Source organism: Ranitomeya imitator, chromosome 3 (genome assembly GCF_032444005.1).
Source record: "Ranitomeya imitator isolate aRanImi1 chromosome 3, aRanImi1.pri, whole genome shotgun sequence".
Lineage (NCBI taxonomy): Eukaryota > Metazoa > Chordata > Amphibia > Anura > Dendrobatidae > Ranitomeya > Ranitomeya imitator.
In genome coordinates this window covers 413,072,458-413,086,147 of record NC_091284.1, presented here as the reverse complement: position 1 = coordinate 413,086,147, position 13,690 = coordinate 413,072,458, and the positions used below count along the sequence as shown (strand labels likewise).

General features: G+C 40.4%; 1 protein-coding gene across 2 annotated transcripts in view; it reads right to left on the bottom strand.

Moving 5' to 3' along the window:
• Nucleotides 1–1,572: 1,572 nt before the first annotated feature.
• The window catches only part of NIPAL3 (NIPA like domain containing 3), a 98,380-nt gene continuing 86,262 nt past the window's right edge, over nucleotides 1,573–13,690 (bottom strand). For both annotated transcript variants that reach the window (XM_069757132.1, XM_069757133.1), the window contains exons 10-12: nucleotides 8,121–8,184; nucleotides 7,670–7,764; nucleotides 1,573–2,078 (exon numbers count right to left, since the gene is read on the bottom strand). In XM_069757132.1, coding sequence (XP_069613233.1) covers nucleotides 1,891–2,078; nucleotides 7,670–7,764; nucleotides 8,121–8,184 — 347 coding nt within the window. In that variant the 3' untranslated portion in view covers nucleotides 1,573–1,890. The remainder of the gene's footprint in view (nucleotides 2,079–7,669; nucleotides 7,765–8,120; nucleotides 8,185–13,690) is intronic.

Sequence of the window (13,690 nt, the reverse complement as noted above, 5' to 3'; positions counted from 1 at the left end):
ACATCTTTTACTAGCACTTGCGGATTACTGCAACATTTTTTCAAACTGAGTGTTTTTGGTTTTACTATTCTATTTTGTGTCTAATGTGCACAATGTTGATGAAATGTGTGCAAAGTCAGAAAAAAACCTAAACATTCTTATTATTTTGTTTGACCTCTTTAGCACAAATAAGTTCAATGTTTTGCAATTTGTTGTAAAAACTGGACAAAAAAATGTCTGGTGTACATAAACCCCAGAGTGGTCATGAGTATATTTGAATAAAATGTAATGATGAACCAAGCAAAAACTTCTGGAAAGTCTAACCCATGCCCATAATAATGAAACAAAAAAAACCCACACAAAAGGTGATTATAAAAAGGCCCAGATGAAAAGATGAATATGGTGCAAAAAAAAAAAAAAAATTGCAAAAGAAACTACAAAAGCAATAATGACTCAAGCTTGAAAATGAAGTGTTCGACTGAAATGTCACATTGGGGAACTAAAAATTTTTTTTTTGCTATTTTGGAGTGCTGCCTTCATTTTTTGGATTAAAATTATCACCAATATTAGTGATGAGCGAATATACTCGTTACTCGAGATTTCCCGAGCACGCTCGGGGGTCCTCCGAGTATTTTTTAGTGCTCGGAGATTTAGTTTTTCTTGCCGCTGCTGAATGATTTACATCTGTTAGCCAGCATAAGTACATGTGGGGATTCCCTAGCAACCAGGCAACCCCCACATGTACTTATGCTGGCTACCAGATGTAAATCATTCAGCTGCGGCAAGAAAAACTAAATCTCCGAGCACTAAAAAATACTCGGAGGACCCCCGAGCGTGCTTGAGAAATCTCGAGTAACGAGTATATTCGCTCATTACTACCAATTATATTTTACTGTTCTATAAAAAAAATAAGTTCTATACACCCCTTAATAAAAGTAAATGGCAATAAGATTCACCCAATTTTTAAAACCAGCGACTCAAAAGGATGTGAACTGGGTCCTATAATGTTATAAACTATGCGCTAAGTACCATTTTTACTGTATTTCATATTCATAGCAATTTTGCAGATGAATATGTCATTCGCACACTATATTGCGCTTTTTTATCCCATTTTTTATGGCAGTAATGCAGTTTAAATACAGTAATAAAACTTTATTTATATAGCACCAACATATTCCGCAGTGCTTTACAAATCAATGTCCTAGAGTAATCATTCTTGGTAATTCATAGTGCAACCTTTATAGTTTTTCATGTTCTACAGCCGCAACACATGCAGGGATTGCCCAATAAACAGGGAATCTCTGCATGTGTAGCAAACAGCGGGGATTCGAACACATTTTTCGAGCACGCCAAAGTCAGTGAGTTAGCACCTGAGCTGCTCTGATAACGCCTTATCTGAGCACGATCGCTCATCACTAGTCCTAACTCTATCCTCTGTGATCTTTATCTCTATTTATTGGGAAATTATAGTACATTGAATTAAGGCGAGTCCGGTGTAGATGGCTGGAATTAGCACATTACTGTTTCATAAACCCGGTCATTATTGTATTTTTTGGGGGGATATTATGACCATAAAACTAAAAACACAAATCATTCAGCATAAAATATTCTTTATTATTCATTGTATCACTTAACACTTTTTAATCTTATACAAAAAACTGAAAAGATAAATTAAATGTCTACTTAATTCAGTTTTATACATGAATCTCATCAAAGTAGTTAAGACACCATTATTGGAAGCAATCCGAGGTAGAGCCAAAAACGGAATGAACTTTGCAACCTACAGACAACTTCCAATGTGCAAAATACAAGTAAGCTACGGCAATTATCTGGCAGAATGGTTAGACTTCTGCAACCATGACAGAAAGGCTTCTTTTCCCACTTTTGTTCAGTTTTGGTTTTTAATGCAACTTATTCACTCTTACTGTGTTCTAAGACCCTATAGGCTTGTGCCGATGATGCTTCTTCTGATAACACAGGAAGAGTAGCCGGTGTATACATTTCTGACAAACTGTCATTGCTTTGTAGAGCTCCATAGGAAAATGAGCTTCCAAACTCAGGTTGGATGGTGCTGCCGTTATCGTGCATGCTGATCGCCCCTGCAACAAAGAATTACATAGTAGATATTATCGATAGTGATCCTTTCCACAACGGCAGGCATGAGAGTCTTCTCTCTAAGGGTGGGCTTACACAGACTTTTTGCTGATTTTTTAGAATAAAAAATGTGTAAATGCGCTCAGTTTTCACTCCAAAAACTCAGCAAATTGACTCTGTGTGAATGCACCCTAAACATTCAGGGTATAATGTTTACTAAGAGTTTTTTTTGCTGCAGAATCTGTTTCAAAAACCACATCAAATAAACCTTCCAATGCTCAATAGAGCATGTGGGAAAACCATCAGCAATGTGCACTAAGGCTACGTTCACATTAGCGTTGTGCGGGGCAGCGTCGGGCGCAGCCACGGCGATGCATGCGTCATGCGCCCCTATATTTATTTTAACATGGGGGGCGAATGGACATGCGTTGTCTTGCGTTTTGTGATGCATGCATCATTTTGGAGCAACTGTCAAGGCGCAGAGGAAGCTGCATGATGCAGTTTTTTCGGCAAAAAAATCATGCAAAAATGAACGCAAGCGTCACAAAAAGCTGCATTGTGCATGCGTTGTGTCGCCGACGCTGCGCCGCACAACGCTAATGTGAACGTAGCCTAAATGAGTGATTTCTGATTTACATCAATAGGAAGCTTATTTCACAGAGTTGTAAGCATGTTTAAGTGTACATTTTTGAGCAAAATCTCCTCTAAAATCTTCCTTGTAAAAGTATTAACCAAGGCTTACAAAGAGATAGCCTGCTGGGATCAAAGCTATCTTCGATTTTGGTACTTCAGAATTAGTAATTGCCGCTGGTCTTAGTTGGGCACTGACTGTACCCGCAAGATCAGCAGGACAAATGTACAGTTTATATAAAAAGTCTATACCACTTGTTAAAATGCCAGGTTTTTGTCATGTAAAAAAAATATACCAAGAAGAATCATTTCAAAATTGTTTCAACCTTTAACGTCACCCATAATCTGTACAAATCCATTGTCATCATTTCTGTCAATCAATCTCTGACAGCGGCATTTTGTGTGATCGGGTCGGAAGCGCGTCACTAATCCTGTCCATCGGTGCCCGTGTCGCATGACCGCGGGTCGCCGATGGGTTGGCATGACAACCTGGGGTCTGCAGTAGAGCCCTCTGGTTGTCATTGAGAGACTGAATTGCTTTTTTTGGTCGCCGCAACATTGCATTAAACTGCAAAAATGGGCGATCAAAAGATCGTATCTGCACCAAAATGGTATCATTAAAAATATCAGCTCCGTATGCAAAAAGAAGCCCTCACCCAGCCCCAGATCATGAAAAATGGAGATTGCACGGGTCTCGGAAAATGAAACAATTTTTTATTTCTTTTTTTCACCACTTAAATAAAAAAGAACCTACACATATTTGGTATCTGTGAACTCGTAATATCCCAGAGAATCACAATAGCAGGTCAATTTTAGCATGCATGTTAAAAAAATGTGTACGGTAATTGTACTTTTTTTATGCAATTTCACCGCACTTGGATTTTTTTTCCTGGTGTCCAGTACACAATATGGTAAAACCAAAGGTGTCGTTCAAAAGTATAACTCGTCTCGCAAAAAAAAAAAAAAAAGCCCTCACATGGCCATTTTGACCGATATATGAAAAAAAGTTATGGCTCTGGGAAGCAGGGGAGAACAAAACAAACGTAAAAACGAAAATGGGCTGCAGCGTGAAGGGGTTAATTTCAAGCTAATAGTAAAGCTTGCAATACAGCAAAGGAATCTGATTGTTGAAGGAATCTAAAAAAATTTTTCTAAGGCATTAGACATTCCATAGAACACTATGAATATGGTCATCAAGAAGTGGCTTAAATGACATTACCTAGAACTGGATGTCACTCAAAAGTTGATGAAAAGACAAGAGGAAAATTGGTCCAGGAGGCATCTAAGGCTAGTTTCACACTAGCGTTTTGCTGAGCTGCGGACTTCCTCCGTGATGCCCCGCCCACGCCTCCACTGCTCAGCTCCGACTACGTCCGCATGTGGCCTGCGTACCTATATTTAACATTAGGTACGCAGGTCGTGCGGATGCCTCCGCATGTGTGGTTTTGACTATACGGCGACCCGCGTCGAATGCAGCTGGTTGGAATTTATTTTTTTCTCTGCATCGTCAAAACGACGCATGCGGAGGCATCCGCATACAGTACAGACCAAAAGTTTGGACACACCTTCTCATTTAAAACTTTTTCTGTATTTCATGACTATGAAAATTGTACATTCACACTGAAGGCATCAAAACTATGAATTAACACATGTGGAATTATATACTTAACAAAAAAGTCTGAAACAACTGAAAATATGTCTTATATTCTAGGTTTTTCAAAGTAGCCACCTTTTGCTTTGATGACTGCTTTGCACACTCTTGGCATTCTTTTGATGAGCTTCAAGAGGTAGTCAAGTATATAATTCCATATGTGTTAATTCATAGTTTTGATGCCTTCAGTGTGAATGTACAATTTTCATAGTCATGAAAACACAGAAAAATCTTTAAATGAGAAGGTGTGTCCAAACTTTTGGTCTGTACTGTACATCCGCACGACCTGCATACCTAATGTTAAAGATAGGTACGCAGGCCGCATGCGGATGTAGGAGGAGCTGAGCGGCGGAGGTGCGGCCGTGGGCGGGGCTTCACGGAGGAAGTCCGCAGCCCTCCGCAGCTCAGCAAAACGCTAGTGTGAAACTAGCCTAAGAAGCATACCGCAACATTAAAAGGAGCTGCAGGAATTTCTGGCAACCGATTGTTACATGCAGTAAACAATGTCCCGTATTCTTCATAAGTCTTGTCTTTGGGGTGGAGTGGAAAGATGGAAGCGTTTTTTTTTTATACAAAGAAAAACATCCAAGCCCAGTTAAATTTAGCTAAAATCTACATAAAGTCTGATAAAAGCATGTGATAAAACGTGTTATGATCTGATGGAGACTTGGGCAAATTTCAGACCATCTGCCACATCCTGAACTTTGGCTGTTTATATCCATCCTGTGGACTGAAACTGCAAGGGGCCCACGGGCCATACGCTTCGGCCATTGTCACTGCCTCTGTTCTGATTTTACTGGTATCTGCATCCCCGGCATGCTGATACCGGCGAATGTAATGGTGGAGGAAGGAGCCGTTGGCTCACTCTGAGTGTGTAAATCAAAGACTACAGTAGTGTGGCGGAGAAATGGGGGCAAGGTGTGTAGGGTTTGTTTTGTCATTCACTCGTGAGGTCATCATTATGCGTTTGTGGGTGGGGGATCATATGGTGTGGGTGCCATTATAATGTGTTGGGGGGCTGTGAAAAATCATACTGTGGAAGTCATCATTTTATGTTCAAAATTAAAAGAAGTCTGTAAAGACACAAAGTGCAAATAGGGTCTTATCTGGGTAAAAATGTTAAAGGATAGTCAAATGGTGCTCACATGGTTGGGTTGTGTGCACACAACCAGTGATAATGCTTAGGCTGGGTTCACATTGCGTCCTGGCAGTCCGTTAGACAGACTACGTTACACCGCAGCATAAACGCGGTGTAACGTAGTCCGTTAAGGCTGCCATTGACTGCAATGTCGGATACATCGCTAGCGCACGCCTACAATGGGCGTGCGCTAGGGATGTGCCATCATTGAGTGACGGACCCGGAGACGCAGGCTGCAGCGTTTCTGGGTCCGTCACTGCTAGCGCAGATAAAGCTAGCAGAGGCTCTATCTGCGCTAGCGCGATGTAAACGTCGGCACTTGCGGTACAGCAGCCCGTTAGCGTATGTGCTGAATGGGCTGCTGCTAACGCAGTGTGAACCCGGCCTTAGGCTGCTGCAGACCCACGAGAAGATGAAAGTGCAAGCAATGGAGAAACTAATGGGTTAAATCTGCGCTGCCATGTGGAAAGGATGAAGGATGCCAATCCTGGTATAAATGGTTTGTCAACACGTTTCGAAGTATACAAACTTCAGGACAACTACAATCGAAAACTGTCGACAAAAACCACTGATACTCAGATTGGCATCCATCATCCTTTCCACATGGCGGTGCAAATTTAATGCATTAGTTTCTCCATTACCTGCACTTTCACCATTCTATGTTTGGAGCACTATTCTGTGTTCAAAGTCTGTGGGAGATGATACTGTTAGGCTAATCATTTTGTGTTGGGGGGTCGTCATTCTGTGTTTGAGGGCTGAGGGGGATCATAGAGACCATCATACCGAGTATATGAGGATTTGGAGGCCATGATACTGTTTGGGCACTGTGGGCAGCCATCTTGTGTTAAAGCTATGAGGAATTTTACTGAGAGTCATAAGTCTCTATATAGGGAGCAAAACTGTGTGGGTCTCATTCTATGTGGGGGGTATTTATTTTTGTCACTGTGGGGTGGGTGAATATACTGTGTTGTGGGGCTATAGGGGCATCAAACGGTGTTGGGGTCCAGAACAAGGTGTGTGGAACTGTGGACCATTGTACTGTTTTGGGGGAGCTGTTGATCATAATACAATTGCTGACTAACAGGAGCAGTATGATTTACTGTTTTTTATAAAATATAAAAAGTAATCGGCATCTTCAATGTATTGGTTCAACCCTCCAAAACAGTCATGGTCTCTCATGTGGCCCTTTGGGAAAATGATTGCCCGCCCCTGGTCTGATGTGACCAAGTTTGAACTTTTTGGCCATAATTCCAAAAGGTATGTTTGGCACAAAGCCAACACTGCATCACCAACAGAACATAATACTCACAGTTAGGCATAGTGGAAGCAGCATTATGTTTTGGGGCTATTTTTCGGCAGCTGGAATTGGGACTTTAGTCACCGTGGAGAAAATTACAAAAAGGTCATAATATTCAATTTTGAATCAAAACTTTTAGGCCTCTGCTAAAAACCTGAAGATGAATTTAACCTTTCAGCACAATAACGACCCTAAACATATCTCCAAATCAACAAAAGAATGGCTTTTGCCAATTCTAGATGTGCCATGCCAGTAGATTCTTACCCCAAAACAATGAATGCCTTTATAAATTGAAAGGGTACTTCTACAAAGTATTAGCATTATTTTAGTTCTTCATTTTTCTTTTTTAACTTGAAAAAGATTTCAGATGGTTTTTCAATTTGGATTGTGCAGATTATAGTATAGGTGACATTAAATGTGGACAAAGTTCTGAAATTATTCTTGGTATGTATTATACATGATAAAACATGGCATTTTAAATAGGGCTATGAAGACTTTATATCCACTGTATTTCACAGTGGGAATCAGCATCTGAAATCACCATTGCGTGCTTCTACTTAAATGTCCTACTGTTATGATAAAATATGACTGAAATGTGAACTTTTTACGTTTTCCATAAATTACACCTGAAAGCCAAATATCCCTAACATTTTGTAAGTATTGCATACTGGGAAATGGATTAAGGTGCTGCTCACTATAACGTTATCGTTTTCTTGTCAGGTCTCCATCACAACTGATGGACAGATGTAGTCTGCTTCACTATTCTGCGCAGTAAAATAGGCACATATGAAACCAGTGAACAGTCTTGATTTTTCAACATACTGTAACTTTCAGCTATAAAAGTTGATGTGCGATAAACGTGCACGTGTGACATTTTTACCTGGCAGAGCGTTAAAGGCAACATAGGGTTCAAATGCTTTGGTCCTCTTTCTGTTTCTGGTGATGAAGAAGACTCCCAGAAATGCAATAAGGCACCTATGAAAAAAGATACAATATGTAACATTTATGAAAAAGCTAAATCTGCACAGTAAAAGCATAAAATAGTGCAGGGAGTAACAAGTAACCAATATCAACCAAACAAAATGAACTTCTCGGGAGGCTGCGGCCTATTAAGAAATATTTTCCCGCATACTGAATGTCTTTTTTTAATTGCTGCTTATTTATTCAGAGCCAACACCTTCTGTACAGCTGTACAGAGAATGCATTCATATCTGCAAACCCAGAATCATACGGTTCCAATGAGGATAGGCAAACAGAATTTTATTAGACTGAAAATTCAGTAATGAAGGAAGACTGAACATTACACATAAAGTAACAATGTTTACACTCACCCTAAAGCAAACATGCACACATGTAGCACATCTTCATTGCGGAAGTCAACGTAGAATACTGCTCCTGTTGAAACAGTAAAAGTGAATGATACAAATATGATTATGTAACAATACATGAACTAGTAAAACAGAGTCTGAAGGGTAAATATTCTCTTTAAAGGGGTATGCTCATGTTCTGTAATTGGTATAGTTAGTTAGATAACATGAAAATAAGCTAGTTTCAAATTAACTTGCTTTTTCTATCTGTTGCCATTCTCATAGAATGAGAGCTTTTATCTTACATATTGTACAGCTTGTTACGAAGATCGACTACCAGAGCCTGGCAGTGTATACAAAGTAGGCAGCTAAATTCAGATTAAGTAGGTAAAGGGAAGCCATCATCAGAACATTACCTATTGTTAAAATCAAGTTGTGTGTTAAATGTATTTTTTATCTATCACACTCTTTATTAAAAATATAACATTTCTTCGCCTCATACTTCCTATTGTTTCAGGAAATAACACACATACATAGCCACAATGACGGATTCCTATCTTTTGGACTGAAGTGTCTCATCAGCATGTGCAAAGGTGATTATGAAGGGAGGAGGAGCAGGGTCAGCTGTTATGACACCTATTGTGACTGAGGGATCCTGTGTTATCAGCCATGTATGTAGGTATTACTTGTGATTGTAATCATGCCTCTGCTGTTAACAAAACTGCAGTAAGGCTGGTTTCACATTAGCGTTTAAAAACGCAGCGTTTTAAATGCAAACGCATGTGGTGAAAAAAAACGCATTTAAACGCTGCGTTTTTTAGACGCATGCGTTTTTGCATGTGTTAAAACAAACGCGGCGTTTTGACACGTTTACATGCGTTTTTTCCTGCGTTTGCGTTTTTGAAACGCATGATGAGAAGTGTGTGACAGCTGCCAATCATCAAAATCAACTAGAAAACCCACTATAAACAGAAATAGCTAGGGTTAGGATCCCTAGTAACCCTAGGGACCCTAACCCTAGGGATCCTAACTCTAACCCTTAGGGATCCTAACCCTAACCCTAGGGATCCTAACCCTAACCCTAGGGATCCTAACCCTAACCCTAGGGATCCTAACCCTAACCCTTAGGGATAGGGTTAGGATTAGGATCCCTTAGGGTTAGGGTTGGGGGGTGGCTTATCAGTGTTTATTCTTGTGTTTTTCTATTAAAACGCATGCAAACGCATATGCTTAAAAATGCATGCGTTTACATAGACAGCAATACTTTTTTTGCGGCAAAAAAACGCCGCTAGAAATTACTACATGTTGCATTTCTGCAACAAAACACATGCATAGAAACGACGCATGCGTCGTCAAAACGCGGCAAAACGCATGCAAAAAACGCATGCGTTTTTAATGTTAAGTATAGGGAAAAAAACGCATGAATTTTTTTGCGCTAAAACGCAGCGGCAAAAAACACAAATGTGAAACCAGCCTAAACCCTTCCTGAAAGGATAGGAGAAAGGAGTCTAAAAAAGCCTCAGTGGCCAGAGTGAAAAGTGCAAGACTACAAATTTGTTTTTTTAATTTAAATAAAGTTTGTAATATTAATCCCCTCACCACCTTGGGTTTTTCCGTTTTTGAGCTTCCGTTTTTTTTGCTCCCCTTCTTTCCAGAATCAACTCTTTTACTTTTCCATCAATATGGGCATGTGAGGGCTTATTTTTCGTGAGATGAGTTGTACTTTTGAAGGACACCATTGGTTTTACCATATCGTGTATTGGAAAACGGGAAAAAAAAATTCAAAGTGTGGTAAAATTGCAAAAAAGTGCATTCCATTTTTTTTTTTTTTACCATGTTCACTAAATGCTAAAACTGACCTGCCATTATGATTCTCCAGATCATTACCAGTTTGTAGATACCAAATATGTATAGGTTCTTTTTTATTTAAGTGTTTTAAAAGTTCCAAAGTTTGTTAAAAAAAAAAAAAAAAAAAGGCGCAATTTTCCGAGACCCGTAATGTCTACATTTTTTGCGATCTGGGGTCGGGTGAGGGCTTATTTTCTATGTGGTGAGCTGACGTGTTTATGGATACTATTTTGGTGTAGATACGATCTTTTGATTGCCTGTTATTGCAATGTTGCAGCAACCCCAAAAATGTAATTCTGGAGTTTTGATTTTTTTCTCATTACGCCATTTACCGATCTGCTTCATTCTTTTTATACATATCGATAAAATCGGGCGATTCTGAACGTGGCGATACCAAATAGGTCTATTTATTTTAATTGTTTTATTTTGAATGGGTGGTGATTTACATTTTTTTTTATATATATATATATATATATATATATATATATATATATATATATATATATATATATATATATATATATTTTTTTTTTTTTACTGTTTACTAGCTTCAAAAGTCTCTATGGGAAACTAGAAGCTGCGATCTTCTGCTTTCTTGTGCTACATATCATGCCGACTCATCATCGACCAGCGGTCAGATGACACGGGCGCTGATGGGCGGGGTTTGTGATGCTCTTCTGGCGTGATCAAGTTAAATGCCGCTGTTAGGGATTGACAGCGGCATGTAACATGTTAACAGCCGTGCATGGATCGCAATTCCACCAGCGGCTGTTAGGGGCACATGTCAGCTAATTAACTCAGCAGGAAAAGTTGCGGGTTCATCGCCAGAGTGCACAGCAAACAGGGAGAGGCGACCTTAGAGGTACCTATACGTGCAAGGTCGTGAAGGGGTTAAAAAAAATTGCCAATTTTTTTTTTTAAATAAATGTGTCTCAAACACCTGATTTAAACAGATTTTTTCTGTTTATAGATTCCCTAAAACTCCTAAGGCTGGTTTCACACTTGTGTTTTGATCTGCAGCGTTTTAAACGCAAACGCATTTGGTGTAAAAACGCGTTTAAACGGTGCGTCTTTAGGCGCATGCGTTTTTGCATGTTTTAACGCAAACGTGGCGTTTTGACGCGTTTACAAGCGTTTTTTCCTTCGTTTGCGTTTTTGAAACTCATGATGAGAAGTGTGTGACAGCTGCCAATCATCAAAATCAACTAGAAAACCCACTATAAACAGAAATACCTAGAGTTAGGATCCCTAGTAACCCTAGGGATCCTAACCCTAACCCTAAAACACAAACTTTAACCCTAACCCAAACTCTAACCCAAACTCTAACACAAACCCTAAAACACAAACTAACCCTAACCCAAACTCTAACCCCGACACAAACTCTAACCCTAACCCAAACTCTAACCCTAGGGATCCTAATCCTAACCCTTATTTAGGGTTAGGATCCCTTAGGGTTAGGGTTTGGGTGTGGCTTATCAGTGTGTATTCTTGTGTTTTTCTATAAAAACGCATGCAAACGCATGTGCTTAAAAACGCATGTGTTTACATAGACATCAATACGTTTTTTTGCAGCAAAAAAAACGCCGCTAAAATTACTACATGTTGCATTTCTGCAGTACAACGCATGCAGAGAAAAAAATGCATGCGTTGCAAAAACGCGTCAAAACGCATGCAAAAAAACGCATGCGTTTTTAATGTTAAGTATAGGGAAAAAAAATTGCATGCTTCTTTTGCGTTTTTTAGCGCAAAAAAAAAAAACGCAAATGTGAAACCAGCCTAAGATCGAAGTCACTTCTCTTAACTCATTGATTTCTATCCAGCGGTTAGCTGCTCAACCTTCCTCCCAGCTCCTGACCTGTTATTCCTGCAAAATCACAATTCCCTGGCGCCATCATAAGTTTCCAGAGCAGTTCTAATCATGGCTCTCACTTTCCAAGTAATATGCTTGTAGAATTGCTGTTCTCTCTACATTGTTTATATGACTGTTAAGACAGCCTAAAACAGTCAATCATGGCGGAGAGCCAGCTCCCCAGCAACTTGGAAGTAAACAGACTGTAAAGCTGTGTGCTGCTCAAGACACAACTTGAGAATAACTCTGTAAGGAGACTGCTAAACTGGCATATGGAAACATGCAGACTATGCAGTACTCTCTGGGAAATAAAATATGCAAGTAGATTATTCAGAGAAGATAATAGGGTCTTTACTGCCACCTACTGGAAGTAGCAATCATATGGAGTCAATACTGACCCTATAAAGAGGCGTTTTCACCACATTTTTCATGTTGAACAGGACACCAGATACAATAATAGCTGCAAAGTGCAATGAAACTTCTCTTTTTTTATTTTCACTTCTCCATTACCGAGATATTAGCAATCACGGTTTTTGATTTGAGTAAGTAGGTGTGATCAGACAGTTCTCACTGGGGCGTGTACAACCTTTGATTTAAAGGGAATCTGTCACCTAATTTTGCCCCTATAAACTGTGGCCACCACCATTAGGGGCTTATTTACAGCATTCTGTAATCCTGTAGATAAGCCCCTGATGTAACCTGAAAGGTAAGAAAAGCAAGTTAGATTATACTCACCCAGGGGCGGTCCGGTCCAATAGGCGTCGCGGTCCGGTCCGGGCTCTCCCATCTTCATACGATGTTGTCCTCTCCTTTGCTTCCTGTCGCGGCTCCAGCGCAGGTGTACTTTATCTGCCCTGTTGAGGGCAGAGCAAAGTACTGCAGTGCGCTGGTGACGGGAAAGGTCAGAGAGGCCCAGCGCCTGCGCACTGCAGTACTTTACGCTGCCCTCAACAGTGCAGATAAAGTACGCCTGCGCCGGAGCCGCGACAGAAAGCAAAGAAGAGGACGTCATCCTATGAAGATTGGATGCGCCGGACCGCGACGCCCAACGGACCGGACCGCCCCTGGGTGAGTATAATCTAACCTCTTTTTCTCATCTTTCAGGATACATTGGGGGCTTCTCTACTGCATTACAGAATGCTGTAAATAGGCCCCTGATGACGGTGGCTGCAGTTTATAGGGCCAAAATTGGTGACAGATTCCCTTTAAGTAGGTGTGATCAGACAGTTCTCACTGGGGCGTGTACATCCCATAGGCAGGAAGCAACACACAAAAGGATAGAACCCCGCCCTCACCCCGACCATAGCTTAGGCCAGGTTTCAGCTCTGATTTCCTGGTGTAACCTCCTGCATGAATCAATGTGTAACATTATAAAACCTTCTATCAGCTCTCCTGATTACTGAGTGTGTCCGTAATCACATTTATGTCTGCTGTGCTCAAGCAACGTGTACTCACCCTGTAGTGAGATCACGTGGTCATTACATCTCACACAGGAGCAACCTACCTGTTCTGGGCTACTCCAATGTGAAAAAAGTAATAGCGTGCTCTAATCTCAATACCGTGTAAATACAAGTTGAGCACAACAGACATTGGGGTGATTACTGACACATCTCTAGACAGACATTGTGTGGCAGCAGTAGAAAGGTAAAGTGGACACTGCTAGTAGAAGAGAGCTGATAGAAGGGTTCGTAATACGACATGCCCTTCCCCCACATGGATCTTATCGGAAAGGTGTCTGCCACGTGTGCTTTCCAATCATGCAGAAGGTTACATCCAGAGATCGTGGCTGTCTGTCATATGTCTCACACACTAAGAAACCTGCTTTAAGTTAAAGGGAATCAGTCAGAAGGTTTTTACTATGTAATGTGAAGACAGCAGAAGATAGCGGCTGAAACAC